The 23,973-nt window shown below is 42.3% G+C and overlaps 1 protein-coding gene across 2 annotated transcripts in view; it reads right to left on the minus strand.

Moving 5' to 3' along the window:
* LOC121840463 (plexin A3-like) overlaps positions 1-23,973 on the minus strand; it is a 171,147-nt gene that overhangs the window by 97,929 nt on the left and 49,245 nt on the right. For both annotated transcript variants that reach the window (XM_042304127.1, XM_042304126.1), the window contains exon 4: positions 9,461-9,601. In XM_042304127.1, coding sequence (XP_042160061.1) covers positions 9,461-9,601 — 141 coding nt within the window. The remainder of the gene's footprint in view (positions 1-9,460; positions 9,602-23,973) is intronic.

Below are 23,973 nucleotides of genomic sequence, written 5' to 3' on the forward strand. Positions count from 1 at the left end.
GACTTATTCAACATATCACCCAGGGCTTATAGATAGCAACTAAATAACTAAATGGCTCAGGACAGACTCAGTGGGGAGCGTCATTTACGGTCGTTCCCTCGTCGTAAACATGCAGTCTAATAGGTTGCCTTGAACAACCTATGTGTGATCTTCCCCCTCCCTTTGGCAGTAAGAGATGACCAGATGTCTCAGGGCAATGTACCACAGGTGCCCATTCTCTTTCTCTGCATGCTAACCCTGTCTCCTTAAAGGACATGGACAACGATCTCCTCACAGCTCACTGCAACTCTCCTAAAGTGCTGAAATGCTGACTCTGAGAGGACCTAACCTTGGATTGTCTTTAAAAATGAATTTTGTAACAGAGAAAAACACAATCCCGTCAGTTCATTATTACACTGCAGTGGGATGTGGCGTTGCCATTATTACACTTCAGTTCATTATTACACTGCAGTGATAGAGAGAGAGTCAGTTCATTATTACACTGCTGGTTCATTATTACACTGGTTCCTGGTTCCTGGCACTGCTGCAGTGAAGAATGCTACTAGCATTAGCACTAACCGTTCATTATTAACCCTGGCAGGCCACTGCAGTGTTAGAGAGAGTGGGTCAGTTCATTATTCTGAGTGGGTCAGTTCTCTCCAGTGTCAGGGAGTCAGGCCGCAGGCTGTGGGTGGGCGAGGTGTTATGCCGAGCGCTGAGCTTCCTGTCCCATGCTAATTTATTCTGCAAAGTGCCTCCGCGTAAACACACCATCCCACCACCGACACCGCTTTGTAATCCTCTGCCCTCAAGTCTGTGTCTCTGGCACGATGCTCGGTTCGACTCGCAACATCCCACAAGGTCCTTGTGGACAGACAGCTCACAAAGAGATGGAATTAAACAAGTCAACTCTGAAGTGGAGGTCGATTCAAGAGACTAAAATCCAACATTTTATTAGATGGAAAATAAAGCAGGCTGCCCACTGAAGACTATGCTCTAAGCTCATGTCTATTCATGTATAGTCATGATGGTGTAACATTATACAATGAGTGTACAAAACATTAGGAACACCTGCTCTTTCCATGAAAGTTTGACCAGGTGAATCCAGGTGAAAGCTATGATTCTTATTGATGTCACTTGTTAAATCCAATTCAAATCTGTGTAGCACAAGAGGAGGAGACGGGTTAAAGAAGGATGTTTTAGCCTTGAGACAACTGAGACATGGATTGTGTATGTCTGCCGTTAAGTGTGTGAACGGGCAAGACAAAAGATTTCAGTGCTTTTGAACGGGGCATGGTAGTAGGTACCAGGCGCACCAACTGCAACGCTGTTGGGTTTTTCACGCTCAACAGTTTCCCATATGTATCGAGGATGGTCCACCACCCAACGGACATCCAGCCAACTGTGGGGAAGCATAGGAGTCAACATGGACCAGCATCCCTGTGGTGCTTTCAACACCTAGTAGAGTCCATTCCCCAATGAACTGAGGCTGTTCTGAGGGCAAAAGGGGGGGTTGCATCTCAATATTAGGAAGGTGTCCATGTTTCGTATACTCAGTGTATATGCACAGTACTGTTAAAGTTGGTGCATGAAAATAGCATCATCAACTGCCACAATTGTTTAAAGTGGGCCAGTGTGAAACGCAGAGCTCTATCTTCAGTGGAGTTCATCTTTGATCCACATTATTTACCTCCCTGGGATGACAACAAGAGGGTTATTATGGGGCTACGATGCACTCACGCCAAATCTCCCTGCAACGCTCTGCCGGTCTGTGTCACTCACGCCAAATCTCCCTGCAACGCTCTGCCGGTCAGTGTCACTCACGCCAAATCTCCCTGCAACGCTCTGCCGGTCAGTGTCACTCACGCCAAATCTCCCTGCAACGCTCTGCCGGTCAGTGTCACTCACGCCAAATCTCCCTGCAACGCTCTGCGGTCAGTGTCAGTGTCACGCCAAATCTCCCTGCAACGCGGTCAGTGTCACTCACGCCAAATCTCCCTGCAACGCTCTGCTGGTCAGTGTCACTCACGCCAAATCTCCCTGCAACGCTCTGCCGGTCAGTGTCTCACGCCAAATCTCCCTGCAACGCTCTGCCGGTCAGTGTCACTCACGCCAAATCTCCCTGCAACGCTCTGCCGGTCAGTGTCACTCACGCCAAATCTCCCTGCAGCGCTCTGCCGGTCAGTGTTACCTATTAATTATTAATCTACCGCAATTCATTCTAATTTCATGAATACCAAAGACATAAGCAGGAGGCAGGCTCTGTAGAGGGATGTACTGTCTAGTAAGCATACACCTCAGTGCAGTTCAGCCACAGAGTTCAGCCACAGATTGCTGCGGCTTTAGAGAAGATGAGAAGAACCCACTGGGCACGCACTAGTTAAATCAACGTTGTTTCCACGTAATTTCAATAAAATTACGTTGAACCAATGTAGAATAGATGTTGAATTGACGTCTACGCCCGGCGGGACGGGTCTACCCTTCTTTAATCAGTTACATATAAATACATGTTAATACACATCCTGTATACAAAACAAATCAATAAGGAATAATTTGACACATGCTTAAGCATCGGAGTGCCTCATATTGAATTATTATGGAAAATATCAATATCTGGAGCAGACCTGTCCAGTTTTACGCTCCCATGCAAGAGGAAGTCCATTATTTGAGTGAATGAGTCAGGCAGCACAGAGCGGTGCCATTCTCCTTATATCTGAATACCTTTGTTAATTCTGGCCATAAGGGCTCCTCCTCTCCTCTGTGAGTCTGTCCTTGTGGCCACCCCACCCAGGAGGGAGGGGCTGCTCTATCATGTTCCCCTTCTCTCTGTAACATCAGTCTCTCTCTATAACGTCAGCCTCTGTCTGTAACGTCAGCCTCTGTCTGTAACGTCAGCCTCTCTCTGTAACGTCAGCCTCTCTCTGTAACGTCAGCCTCTCTCTGTAACGTCAGCCTCTCTCTGTAACGTCAGCCTCTCTCTGTAACGTCAGCCTCTCTCTGTAACGTCAGCCTCTCTCTGTAACGTCAGCCTCTCTCTGTAACGTCAGCCTCTCTCTGTAACGTCAGCCTCTGTCTGTAACGTCAGCCTCTGTCTGTAACGTCAGCCTCTCTCTGTAACGCCAGCCTCTCTCTGTAACGCCAGCCTCTCTCTGTAACGCCAGCCTCTCTCTGTAACGCCAGCCTCTCTCTGTAACGCCAGCCTCTGTCTGTAACGTCAGCCTCTGTCTGCAACGTCAGCCTCTGTCTGCAACGTCAGCCTCTGTCTGCAACGTCAGCCTCTGTCTGCAACGTCAGCCCTCTCTGCAATGTCAGCCTCTGTCTGTAACGTCAGCCTCTCTCTGTAACGTCAGCCTCTCTCTGTAACGTCAGCCTCTCAGCCTCTCTCTGTAACGTCAGCCTCTCTCTGCAACGTCAGCCTCTCTCTGTAACGTCGGCCTCTTTCTGTAACGTCGGCCTCTCTCTGTAACGTCGGCCTCTCTCTGTAACGTCGGCATCTCTCTGTAACGTCGGCCTCTGTCTGTAACGTCGGTCTCTGTCTGTAACGTCGGTCTCTGTCTGTAACGTCGGTCTCTGTCTGTAACGCCGGTCTCTGTCTGTAACGTCAGTATCTGTCTGTAACGTCAGTCTCTGTCTGTAACGTCAGTCTCTGTCTGTAACGTCAGTCTCTGTCTGTAACGTCAGTCTCTCTCTATTAATGCCAGTCTTTCTGTAACATCTGTCTCTCTCTAACATCAGTCTCTCTCTGTAACGTCGGTCTCTCTCTAACATCAGTCTCTCTCTGTAACGTCGGTCTCTCTCTAACATCAGTCTCTCTCTGTAACATCCGTCTCTCTCTCTCTAACGTCAGTATCTCTCTGTAACGTCAGTCTCTCTTTGTAACGTCAGTCTCCCTCTGTAACATCAGTCTCTCTCTCTCTCTCTCACGTCAGTATCTCTCTGTAATGTCAGTCTCTCTTTGCAACATCAGTCTCTCTTTGCAACGTCAGTCTCTCTTTGCAACGTCAGTCTCTCTCTGTAACGTCAGCCTCTCTCTGTAACGTCAGTCTCTGTCTAACGTCAGTCTCTCTCTATTAACGTCAGTCTCTATGTAACATCTGTCTCTATGTAACGTCAGTCTCTCTCTCTAACGTCAGTCTCTCTCTCTAACATCAGTCTCTCTCTCTAACGTCAGTCTCTCTCTCTAACGTCAGTCTCTCTCTCTAACGTCAGTCTCTGTCTGTAACGTCAGTCTCTGTCTGTAACGTCAGTCTCTGTCTGTAACGTCAGTCTCTGTCTGTAACGTCAGTCTCTGTCTGTAACGTCAGTCTCTCTCTGTAACATCAGTCTCTCTCTGTAACATCAGTCTCTCTCTGTAACAACTCTTAAATGAGAACTCTGGATTATAGCTGTGAGTTTAGAGAAAGGTTGTAACGTCTGTAACGTCGGTCTCTCTCCAACATCAATCTCTCTCTGTAACGTCGGTCTCTCTCCAACATCAGTCTCTCTCTGTAACGTCAGTCTCTCTTTGCAACGTCAGTCTCTCTTTGCAACGTCAGTCTCTCTCTCTAACATCAGTCTCTCTCTGTAACATCAGTCTCTCTCTGTAACATCAGTCTCTCTCTGTAACAACTCTTAAATGAGAACTCTGGATTATAGCTGTGAGTTTAGAGAAAGGTTGTATACTTAGCTGCACACTAAACTGTACACTCTTAGAAAAAAAGGTGCTAAAATGGTTCTTCAGCTGCACCCTGGAACCAAAAATGATTATCCAATGGGGACAGCCGAAGATCCCTTTTGGAACTCTTTTTTCTAAGACTGTAGTACTATGGTTTCACAAGAGCTTTATGAGCTGCCTGATGTATATACTGTGTGTGTGTGTGTATATATATGTGTGTATATATATATATATATATATATATATATATATATATATATATATATATATATATATATATACATACACACACACACACACACACAGTGGGGAGAACAAGTATTTCATACACTGCCGATTTTGCAGGTTTTCCTACTTACAAAGCATGTAGAGGACTGGAATTTTTATCATAGGTACACTTCAACTGTGAGAGACGGAATCTAAAACAAAAATCAGGAAAATCACATTGTATGATTTTAAGTAATTCATTTGCATTTTATTGCATGACATAAGTATTTGATCACCTACCAACCAGTAAGAATTCCGGCTCTCACAGACCTGTTAGTTTTTCTTTAAGAATCCCTCCTGTTCTCCACTCATTACCTGTATTAACTGCACCTGTTTGAACCTGCAAAATTGGCAGTGTATCAAATACTTGTTCTCCCCACTGTATATTTAAATATATCTATTTATACATCTACAGTACCAGTTAAAAGTTTGGGCACGCCTACTCATTCAAGGGTTTTTCTTTATTTTGATTATTTTCTACATGGTAGCATAATGGTGAAGATGTCAAAACTATGAAATAACACATGGATTCATGTAGTAACCAAAAAAGTGTTAAACAAATCAAAATATATTTAATATTTTAGATTCTTCAAAGTAGCCATCCTTTCCCTTGATGACAGCTTTGCACACTCTTGGCATTCTCTCAACCAGCTTCATGAGGAATGCTTTTCCAACAGTTTTGAAGATGTTCCCACATATGCTGAGCACTTGTTGGCTGATTTCTCTTCACTCTGCGGTCCAACTTATCCCAAGCCATCTCAATTGGGTTGAGGTCGGGTAATTGTGGAGGCCATGTCATCTGATGGAGCACTCCATCACTCTTCTCATTCTTGGTCAAATAGCCCTTACACAGCCTGGAGGTGTGTTGGGTCATTGTCCTGAAAAATAAATGATAGTCCCACTAAGAATTGCTACGCTTTATCTTGGCCAGGTCGTAGTTGTAAATGAGAACTAGCCTACCTGGTTAAATAAAGGTGAAATAAAAAATAAATAAAATAAATAAAAGCATAAACCAGATGGGATGGCATATCGCTGCAGAATGCTGTGGTAGCAAAGCTGGTTAAGTGTGCCTTGAATTCTAAATAAATCACTTACAGTGTCACCAGCAAAGCACCCCCACACCATCAAACCTCCTCCTCCATGCTTGACGGTGTTAAGCACAGATGTGGAGATCATCCGTTCACCTACTCTGCATCTCACAAAGACACGGCGGTTGGAACCGAACAGTTGATGTTGAGATGTGTCTGTTACTTGAACTCTGTGAGGTGTTAATTGCCGATTTCTGATGCTTTTAACTCTAATGAGCTTATCCCCTGCAGCAGAGGTAACTCTGGGTCTTCTTTTCCTGTGGCGGTCCTCATGAGAGCCAGTTTATTTTTACTCTGGAACGAGAAGATGTGTCCAAACTTTTGCCTGGTACTGTGTATTTCTATATATACTGTGTTGTATATCTATTTATATACAGCAGCGAAAAAAAGAATGTGAACCCTTTGGAATGACCTGGATTTCTGCTTAAATTGGTCATCAAACATCTTCATCTTAGTCACAACAACAGACAAACACAGTCTGCTTAAACTAATAACACAAACAATTAAACGTTGTCATGTCTTTATTGAACACACCATGTAAACATTCACAATGCAGGAAAAAGTATGTGAACCCTTGGATTTAATAACTGGCTGACCCTCCTTTGGCAGCAATAACCTCAACCAAACGTTTTCTGTAGTTGCAGATCAGACCTGCACAATGGTCAGGATGCATTTTGGACCATTTATCTTTACAAAACTGTTTCAGTTCAGCAATATTCGTAGGATGTCTGGTATGAACCGCTCGCGAGGTCATGCCACAGCATTTTAAATTGTGTTGAGGTCAGGACTCTGACTGGGCCACTCCAGACGGTGTATTTTCTTCTGTTGAAGCCATTCTTTTGTTGATTTACTTCTGTGTTTTGGGTCGTTATCCTTTGCATCACCCAACTTCTGTTTAGCTTCAAATGGCGGACAGATAGCCTTACATCCTCCTGTAAAATGTATTGATAGACTTGGGAATTCATTTTTCCATCACTGATAGCAAGCTGTCCAGGCCCTGAGGCAGCCCCAAACCATGATGCTCTCTCCACTCCATTATGCACTGTGCTCTTACAGTCATCTTTGCAGGATGGCCACTCCTAGGGAGAGTAGCAACAGTGCTGAACGTTCTCCATTTATAGACAATTTGTCTTACCGTGGACTGATGAACATCAAGGCTTTTAGAGATACTTTTGTAACCCTTTCCAGCTTTATGCAAGTCAACAATTTTGCAGACTCAATTGTCCTGAGTCATTGCAGGCAATCTCAACGCTGTGAGTTTCAGGGAAGACATCCTCCTCACTCATGTGGTACTCTTCCTGCAGGCTCATCCTGACATGACCCTCCAGCATGACAATGCCACCGATCATACTGCTCGTTCTGTGCGTGATTTCCTGCATGACAGGAATGTCAGTGTTCTGCCATGGCCAGCAAAGAGCCCGGATCTCAATCCCATTGAGCACGTCTGGGACATGTTGGATCGGGGGGTGAGGGATAGGATAGGGCCATTCCCCCCAGAAATATCTGGTGCCTTGGTGGAAGAGTGGGGTAACATCTTACAGCAAAGAACTGGCAAATCTGGTGCAGTCCATGAGGAGGAGATGCACTGCAGTACTTAATGCAGCTGGTGGCCACACCAGATAATGACTGTTACTTTTGATTTTGACCCCCCCTTCGTTCAGGGACACATTATTCCATTTCTGTTAGTCACGTGTCTGTGGAACTTGTTCAGTTTATGTCTCAGTTGTTGAATCTTGTTAGTGTCATACAAATATTTACACATGTTAAGTTTGTTGATATTAAACGCAGTTGACAGTGAGAGGATGTTTCTTTTTTGCTGAGTTTATATATGTATTCATATATATCTACTAATATATATATTTTTATATATATATATATATATATATATATATATTTATTTTTATATATATATATATATATATATATATATATATATATATATATATATATATACACATACACACACACACACACACACACACACACACACACACACACACATATATACACACACACACACACACACACACACACACACACACACACATATATATATACAGTGCCTTGCAAAAGTATTCGGCCCCCTTGAACTTTGCGACCTTTTGCCACATTTCAGGCTTCAAACATAAAGATATAAAACTGTATTTTTTTGTGAAGAAGGGCTGAATAATTTTGCACGCCCAATTTTTCAGTTTTTGATTTGTTAAAAAAGTTTGAAATATCCAATAAATGTCGTTCCACTTCATGATTGTGTCCCACTTGTTGTTGATTCTTCACAAAAAAATACAGTTTTATATCTTTATGTTTGAAGCCTGAAATGTGGCAAAAGGTCGCAAAGTTCAAGGGGGCCGAATACTTTCGCAAGGCACTGTATATATATATGTGTGTGTGTGTGTGTGTGTGTGTGTGTGTGTGTGTGTGTGTGTGTGTGTGTGTGTGTGTGTGTGTGTGTGTGTGTGTGTATATGTATATATATGTATATGTATATATGTATATGTATATGTATATATATATGTATATGTATATATATATATATATATATATACATATATAACAATGCACCAAAATCATATCTCTTCCTTTGGACTACACAGACCCTTTCTAAAACAGAAAGACAAGTCTTCTCATTGGAGGACTGTCTCTCTTTACTTCGTTATTCCTGAGACATGCATTCTGACGGTAAAAGATCAAATCTTTGTGATAATTGCACAACGACAGCAATTCATCCTTTCTTTCAATAAATTGCTCGATTATGAAGAAAACGAATGAGCTGATAGATGTATTATGCAGGGAACCGGCATGATTAATGCGTGCAGCTGTATGTACTGTATGTAGGAGGATTTATTCTCGTCAACTGCAGAGGAACTTGGTGTGTTAACCTTCCTATCCTCTGTACAATAAGACCTCTTAGAATAGAGCTATTCTGCAAGCCTCTCGATGGAGACACGTCCTTAAAGTTTCCTAATAGTGAACCAGCTGAGGCAGAATTCAAAGACATTGAATTGGTGTTTCATATTCTGTCTTCCAGTCGTGCAGATGTTAAAACAACATACCTGAAATTCCGGTTGGGTTTTAAAACAAAGCAGACTGTTGACAGTGCCTGGGTCTAATTCAATTCCTTTTGACAAACGTATCTTTTAGAATTTTAGGTCTTCATAGCGCAGAACAAATGTTTTCATACGCATTATGAATGGGACTGTGAAACAAAAGCAGATATCTGGAGAAGTAAATCAGTTAGAGATAGTCTGTGTACACGTTCAACTTATATTACCGTTACATAAAAGGTTTGAGAATCTCGGAAAGTAGGACAACACTGTATTAAACTCAGTGGTGGTTAATTCTGGAACATTCCACAATGGAAAAGTTCATAATGTTCCATTCTCACATCCTGAAATAAACCTATGGATCGGTTTTGGTGGTCAGTGCTTTATTCTATCTGGTGTGTGTGTGTGTGTGTGTGTGTGTGTCTCACCTGTTTGTCACTTAGCATGTAGATGTGTTGGTAGTCAGGGCTGAAGACCATGTCACGCAGAATAGGTTTCCCTTCATCCACTGTAACAGTCTCATACAGCAAAGCACTCTGGGACGGGGGAGGTATGCCATCTACTCGGATCTGAGGGAAAATGAGACAGATGTTTAAACAAATTGCTAAATAATTTCATACTTTTTTCAGATTATTATTTGAAGTCACGACAATGTAATATTTTTTGTGAACCAAACTATACGTAGGGAACATTTTCAAAGTTTGAAAACAGAAACATTATTTTAATTTGGCTTTGAATCAGACACAAACAACATTCCCCAAACCTCCCACAAATCCTCAGCTCTTTCACTGACCTAGAAAATAAATTCTGAGGGATACTGAATATGTATGGGGGGGGCTGGTGAGGAGGAATTGTCTCAATATGTAAGATCAGTAAAAAATGTATTATGCTTACTATACACAGTTACACACACACACACACACACACACACACACACACACAACCCCCGCTGTTTCATCATTACCACCTTCTCTGTTTCCTTACACTGATAATTAGAACATTGAGCGGGGAAAGGAGTTCTAAAAATGTCAAATTCACATCATCTTTGATGTGATTGGGAATAAATACTCTGAGCTCTGACAACTGCAGTTATGGCTGCTGCAAAGCTCACCTGTTTTCACATTCTTCATTTCAGAGGGAAAAAAAATGACACCTTGCTTTTCTGTCCTAATCAATTTTGAGGGAAATATGGCAGAGGCAGGAAGGGACCAGTAAATAAACCAAATGAATGCTGAAATATAGAGGAATCCATTTTGAAAAAACATGGAATAGAAATGTAGACATTTGTGGAAAGATAAACTGGAGAAAATGTGAGGGTGACAAGCTTGGCTTTCTCCTAAATATCTAGGTCAGCCTGAAGTGACAAACATCGTTAGTCTGTTAATTAGCTGCCTCCTCGTTGCTGCAGTCTTCGTAATTAGTGTTGACAAGGTGGCATCCATTAGTTGAACGCTGCCATATTGGGTGTCACGAGTTGCTGGCCAAGACGGAGACCATATCCCCCACAGCAGTGAAACAGCAGGGAGGAAAATATGATGGTCATTGTCTGCGCTTTGTCAGTTCAAGTGATACCAGCTGCAGTCATCTCACACCCGGCTATCTGCTGTTACGTTCCTCATTTTCACAACTTCCAAATGCCTGCGTTTACCACAACAGACACAATTAGCATTTTCCTCCAGCAAGTTCTTCTCTTTTTTCTATCTAGGGCATCTGATAATTTGTGAAATAGATCCTGGAGCTTATACCTCTGACACATGATCAAATAAGAGATGTTAAACCACTTTCCACGGCTGTTACGCAAGTCTATCCAGGCATTCATTGCTATGATGCAAAATGCTCTGATTCGCTGGAGAAAATCTTACTCATAAGTCGTTGATGTCGTGATCAATAGTTTCAGAATCCCATTTCATGGACTCATCCTCTCAATGTAGTGGGTTGGAATTATGGAGAAAAACTACATCCAACTGTATTTTCGTGCCAATTCCAGAATAGCGTAAAGACAAGGAACTGTAAATGAAACTAGGCTGCAATAACATAACTGGAACACTGCAGCGTTACAAAGCAACTAGCAAAGAACAACAGAAAAAAAGCCAATTCACAGTTAGCAAACTGCTGCCATTGAAGCAGGTAAAGAACCTGCCAACCTGCACACCATGCAGGACCTGCCAGGTACATAGTAAGCCCCTTTCTAACAGTTGACCTTTTATTGTGCCTGTTTAAAGACCTGGGAATATGTAAACACAGCAGAGTGAAGTCCTTGCCCTGGTTGATGCTGTAAAACCATGTGGCATACAGTTTATCAGGCCTGATGGTACAGTACAGTTAGCTAGCCCTGTGGGAATATGTAAACACAGCAGAGTGAAGTCCTTGCCCTGGTTGATGCTGTAAAACCATGTGGCATACAGTTTATCAGGCCTGATGGTACAGTACAGTTAGCTAGCCCTGTGGGAATATGTAAACACAGCAGAGTGAAGTCTTTGCCCTGGTTGATGCTGTAAAACCATGTGGCATACAGTTGATCAGGCCTGATGGTACAGTACAGTTAGCTAGCCCTGTGGGAATATGTAAACACAGCAGAGTGAAGTCCTTGCCCTGGTTGATGCTGTAAAACCATGTGGCATACAGTTGATCAGGCCTGATGGTACAGTACGGTTAGCTAGCCCTGTGGGAATATGACATGCTAAATCAAAACAATACCACTGATGTCATAAATCAAGGTTCATTGGACTAAATTAAAGCACTGTATTGTTTTAATGGAACAACAATTTGATTAAATCTGCCAAATTCCTAATTACTATTCTTCTTATTTGTGACCAGTCCCCAAGCCATTTCAGAATTACACTGGCCGTCCTGCAGCAATGCTTCATGAAGATAACACAGCTAAAGTACACAGTGTGGGTCTAGTTGTCTGCAGTCAGTACACTGAGACTACCCTACACAAGCCTCCAGAGAACAGGACATAATGAAGGATGGCATATTGCAACTACAGCTGAGTCTCTGGGAGGCTAATGTCCTCCTCGGTCTAGTTGGAGTGTTTGAAATGCAGAGTCCTTGCTGAGTGCTGACCTCTTGACAACATCAAACAGCTCAGATGAAGGTAATTGGAATTTAGATAAATATTACACTTTCTCCTGTCTCCCTGTGATTCAAATGATGTCATGGAGGCAGGGAAACAATGATGTCATAGCGGCAGGGAAAAAAATATGTCATGGTGGCAGGGAAACAATGATGTCATGGTGGCAGAGAAAAAATATGTCATGGTGGCAGGGAAACAATGATGTCATGGTGGCAGGGAAAAAAATATGTCATGGTGGCAGGGAAACAATGATGTCATGGTGGCAGAGAAAAAATATGTCATGGTGGCAGGGAAACAATGATGTCATGGTGGCAAGGAAACAATGATGTCATGGTGCCAGGGAAACAATGATGTCATGGTGGCAAGTAAACAATGATGTCATGGTGCCAGGGAAACAATGATGTCATGGTAACAGGGAAACAATGATGTCATGGTGGCAAGGAAACAATGATGTCATGGTGGCAGGGAAACAATGATGTCATGGTGGCAGGGAAACAATGATGTCATGGTGGCGATGTCATGGTGGGAAACAATGATGTCATGGTGGCAAGGAAACAATGATGTCATGGTGGCAAGGAAACAATGATGTCATGGTGGCAGGGAAACAATGATGTCATGGTGGCAGGGAAACAATGATGTCATGGTGGCAGGAAACAATGATGTCATGGTGGCAGGGAAACAATGATGTCATGGTGGCAAGGAAACAATGATGTCATGGTGGCAGGGAAACAATGATGTCATGGTGGCAAGGAAACAATGATGTCATGGTGGCAGGGAAACAATGATGTCATGGTGGCAGGGAAAAAATATGTCATGGTGGCAGGGAAACAATGATGTCATGGTGGCAGGGAAACAATGATGTCATGGTGGCAAGGAAACAATGATGTCATGGAAACAATGATGCAGGGAAACAATGATGTCATGGTGGCAAGGAAACAATGATGTCATGGTGGCAAGGAAACAATGATGTCATGGTGGCAGGGAAACAATGATGTCATGGTGGCAGGGAAACAATGATGTCATGGTGGCAGGGAAACAATGATGTCATGGTGGCAGGGAAAAAATATGTCATGGTGGTAGGGAAACAATGATGTCATGGTGGCAGGGAAACAATGATGTCATGGTGGCAAGGAAACAATGATGTCATGGTGGCAGGGAAACGATGATGTCATGGTGGCAAGGAAACAATGATGTCATGGTGCCAGGGAAACAATGATGTCATGGTGCCAGGGAAACAATGATGTCATGGTGACAAGTAAACAATGATGTCATGGTGCCAGGGAAACAATGATGTCATGGTAACAGGGAAACAATGATGTCATGGTGGCAAGGAAACAATGATGTCATGGTGGCAGGGAAACAATGATGTCATGGTGGCAGGGAAAGAATGATGTCATGGTAACAGGGAAAGAATGATGTCATGGTGCCAGGGAAACAATGATGTCATGGTAACAGGGAAACAATGATGTCATGGTAACAGGGAAAGAATGATGTCATGGTGCCAGGGAAACAATGATGTCATGGTAACAGGGAATAAAGAAGAGGTATAGGTCTGCTTGTTCGGTTGCTCATCTGCTATGGATTTGGATTGCTCATCAGGACTTCTTTCTAAGGGCCAATCATGTTTAGTTAGGCTGATTTCTATTCTCTCTGTGAAACTGTATTCTCTCTTTCTCTTATTTCAGTTTGCTTAGATTTTTGCACTGTATCATGAATATGGTGAGAGATACTTTATATTATATAGACATTCCTGCATGTTTTCTGCAAATATGAAAATCAATTGATTATTTCCGTAACAACACTGAATGTTCTGTAAAATTGTACTTAATGAAAGAGATAATCTTAATTTTTGATTACATTTGAGATATATAAAAAAACATGAATTTATCCCCTAATCCTTTAATTTAAATGTCTCCATATCCTCCAGATGGGGTGTCAGGGGTAAGAGTAAATCAGTGTAGCTGCGTATATGGTGCTCCATGCACCAGAATAGAAACACTTTAGAGAGATCAGGGCGTTGTGAGAGTTCTGATCTCTGTCCAGGGGCGGCATGCACCACAAAAATCTAAGGGAGCACAAAGTACTGTATGCGAGGATGGCTGGTGGGTGGAAGTTGGATAATTTAGCAATTTTCAAACACCTGAAACAGCTTTTTCATGCAAGCTCGAGCAATAATCATTATGCTTAATTCTACGTAAAAAAACATGTTTATTTTTCTGCATATCTAAGTATACCTTTTGAGCTACTTGTATCCTACTGACTGGTTGTCATTTTTTAAAATAAACTAAATATGCCTCTCTGCATCTCTGCTCAAAAGATTGAAAGGAATGTCAGTCTTATTCAGTACAGTGAGTCCTATTCACTTGGTTGCTTTCCTAAAGTCTACCAACCTAGTATTACAGATAGTATTACATCTGCTCCTGCCACGCCCTCTACTGCTCATCCTGTGTCTCCTTAACATGCTGCCACTCCCCCAGTACTCTCTCCCTCTCTCTGTGTGTGTGTGTGATTGTGTGGGCTGAGACAGGTGTGCTGGGGTCAGAGCAGATACACACCAGCTGCAACCTGTTCCATAATCAAGACCTCTACAAATACTCAGTCCTGCCACTTCCACACTGCCAGATCATAATCTCTGCTCAGTCTATGCTTCTAGCTGGTTGTTCCTGATAGAGCCTGGTGTGCCTGGTTTCCTTGCCTGATGCTGTTTTCCTCTCCGCTACAGTTCTGCCCGCTCTGACTCTGGTCCTTGTCTCCAGTTCAACGTATCGTCATCGTGCTACTCTGTCCTGGATTCCCCACTCTACTACTCCCTTTGATTCCCCTCCGGACCTGCTTACCCTGTCCCAACCCCTCTCGCTCCAGCCTCAGCCTCCGCACCTGGTTCTAAACAACCCACCTGAGCTTCCCCTGGCCAGTACTCCATCTCCCTCTGTGTTTCAATAAATGCCTTGGTTACTTCATCCCAGTTTCCTCATCTGAGTCTGCTCTTGGGTTCCCCTGTTCCACTCCGCATAACAGATAGACAAGCTATATAGCTACTTTAACTTGATAGCCTGAAATGGGTACGTGGAAGCTAGTTATGAGATGGGGAACCTACATTGGGGCAAAAAAGTATTTAGTCAGCCACCAATTGTGCAAGTTCTCCCACTTAAAAAGATGAGAGAGGCCTGTAATTTTCAACACAGGTACACTTCAACTATGACAGACAAAATGAGAAAACAAAATCCAGAAAATCACATTGTAGGATTTTTAATGAATTTATTTGCAAATTATGGTGGAAAATAAGTATTTGGTCACCTACAAACAAGCAAGATTTCTGGCTCTCACAGACCTGTAACTTCTTCTTTAAGAGGCTCCTCTGTCCTCCACTCGTTACCTGTATTAATGGCACCTGTTTGAACTTGTTATCAGTATAAAAGACACATGTCCACAACCTCAAACAGTCACACTCCAAACTCCACTATGGCCAAGACCAACGAGCTGTCAAAGGACACCAGAAACAAAATTGTAGACCTGCACCAGGCTGGGAAGACTGAATCTGCAATAGGTAAGCAGCTTGGTTTGAAGAAATCAACTGTGGGAGCAATTATTAGGAAATGGAAGACATACAAGACCACTGATAATCTCCCTCGATCTGGGGCTCCACGCAAGATCTCACCCCGTGGGGTCAAAATTATCACAAGAACGGTGAGAAAAAAAATCCCAGAACCACACGGGGGGACCTAGTGAATGACCTGCAGAGAGCTGGGACCAAAGTAACAAAGCCTACCATCAGTAACACACTACACCGCCAGGGACTCAAATCCTGCAGTGCCAGACGTGTCGCCCTGCTTAAGCCAGTACATGTCCAGGCCCATCTGAAGTTTGCTAGAGAACATTTGGATGATCCAGAAGAAGATTGGTAAAGTGTCATATGGTCAGATGAAACCAAAATATAACTTTTTGGTAAAAACTCAACTCGTCGTGTTTGGAGGACAAAGAATGCTGAGTTGCATCCAAAGAACACCATACCTACTGTGAAGCATGGGGGTGCAAACATCATGCTTTGGGGCTGTTCTTCTGCAAAGGGACGACTGATCCGTGTAAAGGAAAGAATGAATGGGGCCATGTATCGTGAGATTTTGAGTGAAAACCTCCTTCCATCAGCAAGGGCATTGAAGATGAAACGTGGCTGGGTCTTTCAGCATGACAATGATCCCAAACACACCGCCCGGGCAACGAAGGAGTGGCTTCGTAAGAAGCATTTCAAGGTCCTGGAGTGGCCTAGCCATTCTCCAGATCTCAACCCCATAGAAAATCTTTGGAGGGAGTTGAAAGTCCGTGTTGCCCAGCAACAGCCCCAAAACATCACTGCTCTATAGGAGATCTGCATGGAGGAATGGGCCAAAATACCAGGAACAGTGTGTGAAAACCTTGTGAAGACTTACAGAAAACGTTTGACCTCTGTCATTGCCAACAAAGGGTATATAACAAAGTATTGAGATAAACCTTTGTTATTGACCAAATACTTATTTTCCACCATCATTTGCAAATAAATAAATTACAAATCCTACAATGTGATTTTCTGGATTTTTTTCCCTCATTTTGTCTGTCATAGTTGAAGTGTACCTATGATGAAAATTACAGGACTCTCTCATGTTTTTAAGTGGGAGAACTTGCACAATTGGTGGCTGACTAAATACTGAAACAACTCAATTGGTGGCTGAAACAACATTAACAAAAAGTTGAACATTCTGAGGGGGCACATGCCCCCTATGGGCCTGATGCATCTGTCTGTGTTCCAGCGCTGTGAGAATACACAGGCCGCTGGCCCAGGGCGCAGCCATACAAGCTAAATGTGGGAAAGTGATGACATTTGAAAAAGGGCAACAAACATGTGAATTAATAAAGGTGGAACTGGATAGTGTAAGGAGCACTATGAATCAGAGGTCAGGCCAGGGGTTGTTGACTTAACTGCCTATCACAACAGGGTGTCTTGTCTGCCTTTAGGAGGAAGGATGACGCCATTCATCAGCGTGAAGAGAAAGAGGGAGGATGAAGAATGAGAGAAATTACACCATCTTAGTCCTTCATTGGAAAATGAAAATGGAAATTACTTAAGAGGGAAGGTACAATACCTCCCCCTTCCATCGACAGGAAGACATTTACTGCAAACACTGAAACGGTTAATGTGCTTTACAGTCCCTTTGTCAAATCCTTACCTAAATATCAGTCACATTTGTGCCTGTGACAAATGGCAGGAACTCTAAATGTGGTCATATTAAGAAATGTCTTGATAATAATCCTTTGGTAGGATTGTTTTTATTGAGTGAAGGGAGACTAGAACATACTACAGTGTTTTTCCACAAAGGGAATGCAGAAAGTGTTTTCTATTAGATCAACTCAATGTAATTCTTCATTTAGTTGCCCTCTATATAGAATTCTTACCGCAGACAGCAAGCACTGAATGCAGCTGAACTGAACTGTTCCAACTATTCATATTGTCTGTTTTGCCTAGGGTTGCAAAGGATGGGTATATTACTGGGAATTTTTGTATGGGGCTCTCGAGTGGCACAGCGGTCTAAGGCACTGCATCTCAGTGCTAGAGGTGTCATTACAGTCCCTGGTTCGATTCCTGGCTGTATCACAACAGGCTGTGATTGAGAGCCCCATAAGGTGGCGCACAATTGGCCCAGCGTCGTCCAGGGTAGGGTTTGGCCGGGGGTAGGCTGTCATTGTAAATAAGAATTTGTGCTAAACTGACTTGCCTACTTAAATCCAGGTTAAATTAAATATAAATCTCGATTTTATGTACTCTATCACAAGACATCTAGTGGCCATTTTGGGTACTTCAGATTATTACATTATTATTACCTCTCTCTGGCCTTATCACATGTAAAATATATAAATAATTAAATAAGATGATAAAATACAATAACAAAACTGTAAAATATTATCCTGAATATAAACCATCAACTTAGTGAATATCACTGGTGTTTAATATGAGTGTTTCAGCATGAAATATCCTTTATATATATTTTTGTAAATATGTGTTTGTTGTCAATGTTTGGTGTCATACTGGTGGCAGTTGTGAAAAAGTTAATAGTTGGATGAGTTGCAGAGGTAATAGAAAATTATGCCATTGTTGATGAGATGCTTTTTTCATTAATTAGGCTATTTTCTCCTTGAACCATATGATCTATCTACTAGAACCTCATGGGCAATATGGATATCGATATAAAAAAAATTAATACTATATATGAATATTTTTTTAACAAGTTATTCAAGTGTAAATTAACAAATTTACGATAGATTGATATAGATTTTCTGTTAATTACCATTTTCTGTTAATTTAACTTTGTTAAATTACCAATATCTTTGCAACCCATGTTTCAGCCAGTATAACATATGCATCCTAAAGCTGCAAATGAAATGCTCAGTGTTACTCGTACAAGAAAATCCACTGACTGGTCAGTTTACGGGGCGGCAGGTAGCCTAGTGGTTAGAGTGTTGGATTAGTAACCAAAAGGTTGTAAAATCTAATCCCTGAGCTGACAAGATAAAAATCTGTTGTTCTGCCCCTGAACAAGGCAGTTAACCCACTGTTCCTAGACCGTCATTGAAAATAAGAATTTGTTCTTAACTGACTTGCCAATGTAAATAAAGGTTTAAATTATTAGGGACACAGATCAACTAGTACTGGGTCAACCCCCTTGCATCCAGAACAGCCTGGATTCTACAAAGCATTGGAAATGTTTGCTGCTCAATTGGTATCAAGGGACCAGGAAAATATTCCCCACATCAGTACACCACTGCCAACAGTCTGTACTGTTGACACCAGGCAGGATGGGGCCATGGACTCACGCTGCTTAGGCCAAATCCTGACTCTGTCGTCAGTTTGACAGAACTGGAATTCAGCAGACGAGGCAAAGTTTTTCAACTCCTCAATTGTCCAGTGTTAGAGATTGCGTACCCACAGAAGCCACTTATTCTTGTTTATAGTTGATAGGAGTGGAACCTGGTGTGGTAGTCTGCGGCAATAGCCTATCCTTGACAAGGATTGATGAGTTGTGCGTTCCGAGTTGTCGTTCTGCACACCACTGTTGTACTGCGCACCACTGTTGTACTGCACAATTATTTGTCTGTTTGTGGCCCGCCTGTTAGCTTGCACGATTCTTTCCATTCACCTTGGACCTCTTTAATCAACACCCACAGGAACCGCTGACTCGATGTTTTTTGTTTGTCACAGCATTCTCTGTAAACCCTAGACACTGTTGTGCGTGAGAAGCCCAGGAGGCCAGCCGTTTCTGAGATACTGGATCCGGCATGCCTGGCAACGACGATAATACCACGCTCAAAGTCGCTTAGGTCACTAGTTTTGCCCATTTTCAGGTTTAATCAAACAGTAACTGAATGCCTCAGTGCCTGTCTGCCTGCTTTATATAGCAGGCCACTGTCACGTGAGTCACTGCCTGTAGGCGCGATCCATTTTCGTGAGCGGGGTGGTGTACCGAAAAAACTGTCCGCTGAGTGTAGATAATAAAAGAGTTGAACACAATAACCATGGTCTATGCCCTCTAAATCCTGACAAAATCATTCCTGCTGCCACAATGTGACTATAGCTAATGAACATTCTGGAGGATCAGGGAATACGCTTGGGATACACTACTGCCCCTATCTTCTGTACACCACCCTACCTTGTCACAACACAACAGATTGTCTCAAACACATTTAGAAGGAAAGAAATTCCACAAATTATCTTTTAACAAGGCACATCTGTTAATTGAAATGTATTCCAGGTGACTACTTCATGAAGCGGTTAAGAGAATGCCACGAGTGTGCAAAGCTGTTATCAAGGTGACTACTTTGAAGAATCTCAAATATAAAATATATTTTGATTTGTTTAACACTTATTTGGTAACTACATGATTCCATATGTGTTATTTCATCGTTTTGATGTCTTCACTATTATTCTACAATGTAGAAAATAGTAAAAATAAAGACAAAACCCTTTAATGAGCAGCTGTGTCCAGACTTTGGACTGGTACTGTTTTATTCAATCCTCTGGTTTCTGTTCAAAGTTGCATATAGCTTGTCTTACACCCAGGTCAACTTCGCAAAAAAAAAAAAAAAAAAAAAACTCCCAGCAGCCTCAGCATTATGTAATAAATGTAAAACAGACATTAAAAGCATTGTCTTTGGACGAGCCCTACGAGCCCTTTGGACGAGCCCTATGATACTGATACTACTGATCATAAATATCTAACCTTTTCTCCAAAGCGCTCAATAAAAGCTGGGGACCTGGGCCACATGTGTCCGTTCCTGCCGCTAAAGGTGTGACTGGGGATAAGAATGACAGATGTTTCGATCCCTTGGCAGAGGTCAGTTTCCCTCGCTGGAGAGAGTGCCGAAGCTTTTAAGTGTCTAAAGGGAATCTGACTGAGGTCCTGGAGAGTATTTAGCAATAACTGTCAGGTTGGAGCTCCAGTACAATATGGAATGCAACAATGACACATGAGGAAGGAATGAGAGACGAATGCTATTACCTTTTCCTTTTTAGTTTACCATGTATTGTATTTTATGTTAAACTTCATCAAAGAAAAGGGTTTTGTAAAAATAAAAAAAATCAGATATGAAAAGTAACAGTATCACTTGAATACAGTCGTGGCCAAAATATTAATTTCCACAAAGTTTGCTGCTTCAGTGTCTTTAGATATTTTTGTCAGATGTTACTATGGAATACTGAAGCATAATTACAAGCATTTCATAAGTGTCAAAGGCTTTTACTGACAATTACATGAAGTTGATGTGAAGAGTCAATATTTGCAGTGTTGACCCTTCTTTTTCAAGACCTCTGCAACCCACCCTGTCATGCTGTCAATTAACTTCTGGGCCACATCCTGACTGATGGCAGCCCGTTCTTGAATAATCAATGATTGGAGTTTGTCAGAATTTGTGGGGTTTTGTTTGTCAACCCACCTCTTGAGGATTGACCACAAGTTCTCAATGGGATTAAAGGTCTGGGGAGTTTCCTGGCCATGGACCCAAAATATCAATGTTTTGTTCCCTGAACCACTTAGTTATCACTTTTGCCTTATGGCAAGGTGCTCCATCACGCTGGAAAAGGCATTGTTCGTCACTAAACTGTTCCTGGATGGTTGGGAGAAGTTGCTCTCGGAGGATGTGTTGGTACCATTCTTTTTCATGGCTGTGTTCTTAGGCAAAATTTTGAGTGAGCACACTCCCTTGGCTGAGAAGCAACCCCACACATGAATGGTCTCAGGATGCTTTACTGTTGGCATGACACAGGACTGATGGTAGCGCTCACCTTGTCTTCTCCGGACAAGCTTTTTTCCGGATGCCCCAAACAATTCGGAAAGGGGATTCATCAGAGAAAATGTGGTGCAATCTTACTTAATCTTAGGTGCAATCTTACTGCCAGCAATATCCTTGCCCTTTTTTGCAAAGCAATGATGACGGCACGTGTTTCTTTGCAGGAAACCATGGTTGACAGAGGAAGAACAATGATTCCAAGCACCACCATCCTTTGAAGCTTCCAGGCTGTTATTCAAACTCAATCAACATGACAGAGTGATCTCCAGCCTTGTCCTCGTCAACACTCACACCTGTGTTAACAAGAGGATCACTGACATGATGTCAGCTGGTCCTTTTGTGGCAGGGCTGAAATGCAGTGGAAATGTTTTTTGGGGATTCAGTTCATTTGCATGGCAAAGAGGGACTTTGCAATTAATTGCAATTCATTTGATCACTCTTCATAGCATTCTGGAGTATATGCAAATTGCCATCATAAAAACTGAGGCAGCAGACTTTGTGAAAATTAATATTTGTGTCATTCTCAAAACTTTTGGCCACAACTGTACAAGTCTACTGAGTATATTCCACTTGAAGAATACAAGTCTACTGAGTATATTCCAGTTGAAGAATACACATCTACTGAGTATATTCCAGTTGAAGAATACAAGTCTACTGAGTATATTCCACTTGAAGAATACAAGTCTACTGAGTATATTCCAGTTGAATAATACACATCTACTGAGTATATTCCAGTTGAAGAAAACATAGAAGCAGCAGTTTAGGTGAAGTAATATTTATTCCATGTTCAGAATGTATGTCTTCATGTGCCATACTATTGAACAGAAATACACCTCTACATGCTGTTACTCGACATTTGAAAACAGAGGGGGTGAAAAACACTGTTTCCTTATCAGATTATAAACCTGGGATACACTACTGCACTTAGTTTCATTTTCTAAAAAAAAATGCCTACCCTTTTGTGTAAGAGGGAAATCTATTTTACATTAAACCTGAAAGCTCTTGGTCCGTGAGACGAGGTCAAAATCCTCAATCTGCCCATTTATCCTCTTAAGAGAAGGGAGGACACAAAGCCCTGCACCCCAGGAACCGAACGCAGGGCCGATGATTCAATTAGGAGCCTTATCCTCTTTCCCCCCCAGCCAGCTAGTCAGATCACGCTAAAAGCACTACAGACCCAGAAAACAGAGGTGGCTCCCCATCTCCGCTCACACTCAACACTCAACACCTGCTGTGTCCCATCTCCACTCCACAGCTCCACAGCCACATAGCCCGAGGACCAGCTCAAAGTTTTAAAACAAATGGCCCATTCCTTTCTTCCACCTTAATGTGGCTGTGTCTCTGTGAGCCCTGACATGTCCTGACCTCTGAACCCCCTGTCAACAGGGATCTGTGGTATGTCTGTTTTATGACAATGAGGAAGTAACAGGAAGGAACAGGGTTAGACACACAGCACATTTTTGTACAGACAATTAATTGCCTTGTCTTTTTTTCTCAATTAGTCTTCATTAAAACTAATTGTAGGCAGTGTGTAGAGGCCAACAGGATTCTCAAATTGCTGCCTCATATAGAACATCAGCTACACAGACATGATATTGACCCCAATTTGTTACCGAAAGTTGTGTAATAGTGTTCATGCCTTGCGGTACAATCAACATTAAATCTTGTTTGAACAAAGTCAGCAAATATTGTTTATAACAACTATGTTCACAGTAAAAAGCTAATTATGAAGGGTGTCAAACAAATGTCTGAGTGACACACATTTTTCATCTATGTGACACAGTCCTCAGACTCTTCACACTACTTACACAAGCGTCTTCTCTAACGACATCAAGAGATACACTTAGGTGAAACAAGGCCTCTTTTGAAGTATCTCTTTAATATCTTGGTCCTCATCTCCAACCAACCGTGTTGTAGTGTCTCTCTGTTCCATACTGGCATGCTTCAGTGGCCAAGCAGCTCTTGGTTGGCGTATTGTCATCTTGTGAATCCCAGAAGTCCTCTCTCTGACCCTAGGATGCGAGGGTGGAATCTGTGTGCTCCCACATAGAGGTCCTCCACCAGCCAAGCATCATAGAGAGGCTCTCACCAGGCTACAGTCTTTCTCTATGGTTCTTATCTATCTTACCAACAACCATAACTACAGTCTTTCTCTATGGTCCTTATCAGCATCCATCAGGTCTCATCATAAAAGGAGAAATTACGGAGAAGTATTCATGGTTACTGTAAATGGCCTGCAGCAAAAACACAGCACTGGTGCAACACAGGTTGGTTTATTAGTAGGGCCCGATAAAATCACTTTTTTTTTTTACCTGATTCTGTCATTTTTCCCCCAATTCCATTTTGTTTTTCCAGGTTTTAGTTTTACCCTGTTTTTTGTTGTTGTTCTATCTCAAAATCACTTTTTTCTCTCCCTAAGTCCACACCAATGTTTAAACCACATCAGAAGACTATTTTTGAGGTCTGGAAATAAGGTGTAGGTGTAGCTTCTTAAGGGGGGGGGTATAAGTCTGGAATTGTTTTAAGATGGTCATGCCATGGATCATTTAACTA

Source organism: Oncorhynchus tshawytscha, linkage group LG22, assembly GCF_018296145.1.
Source record: "Oncorhynchus tshawytscha isolate Ot180627B linkage group LG22, Otsh_v2.0, whole genome shotgun sequence".
In the NCBI taxonomy this organism is placed as follows: domain Eukaryota; kingdom Metazoa; phylum Chordata; class Actinopteri; order Salmoniformes; family Salmonidae; genus Oncorhynchus; species Oncorhynchus tshawytscha.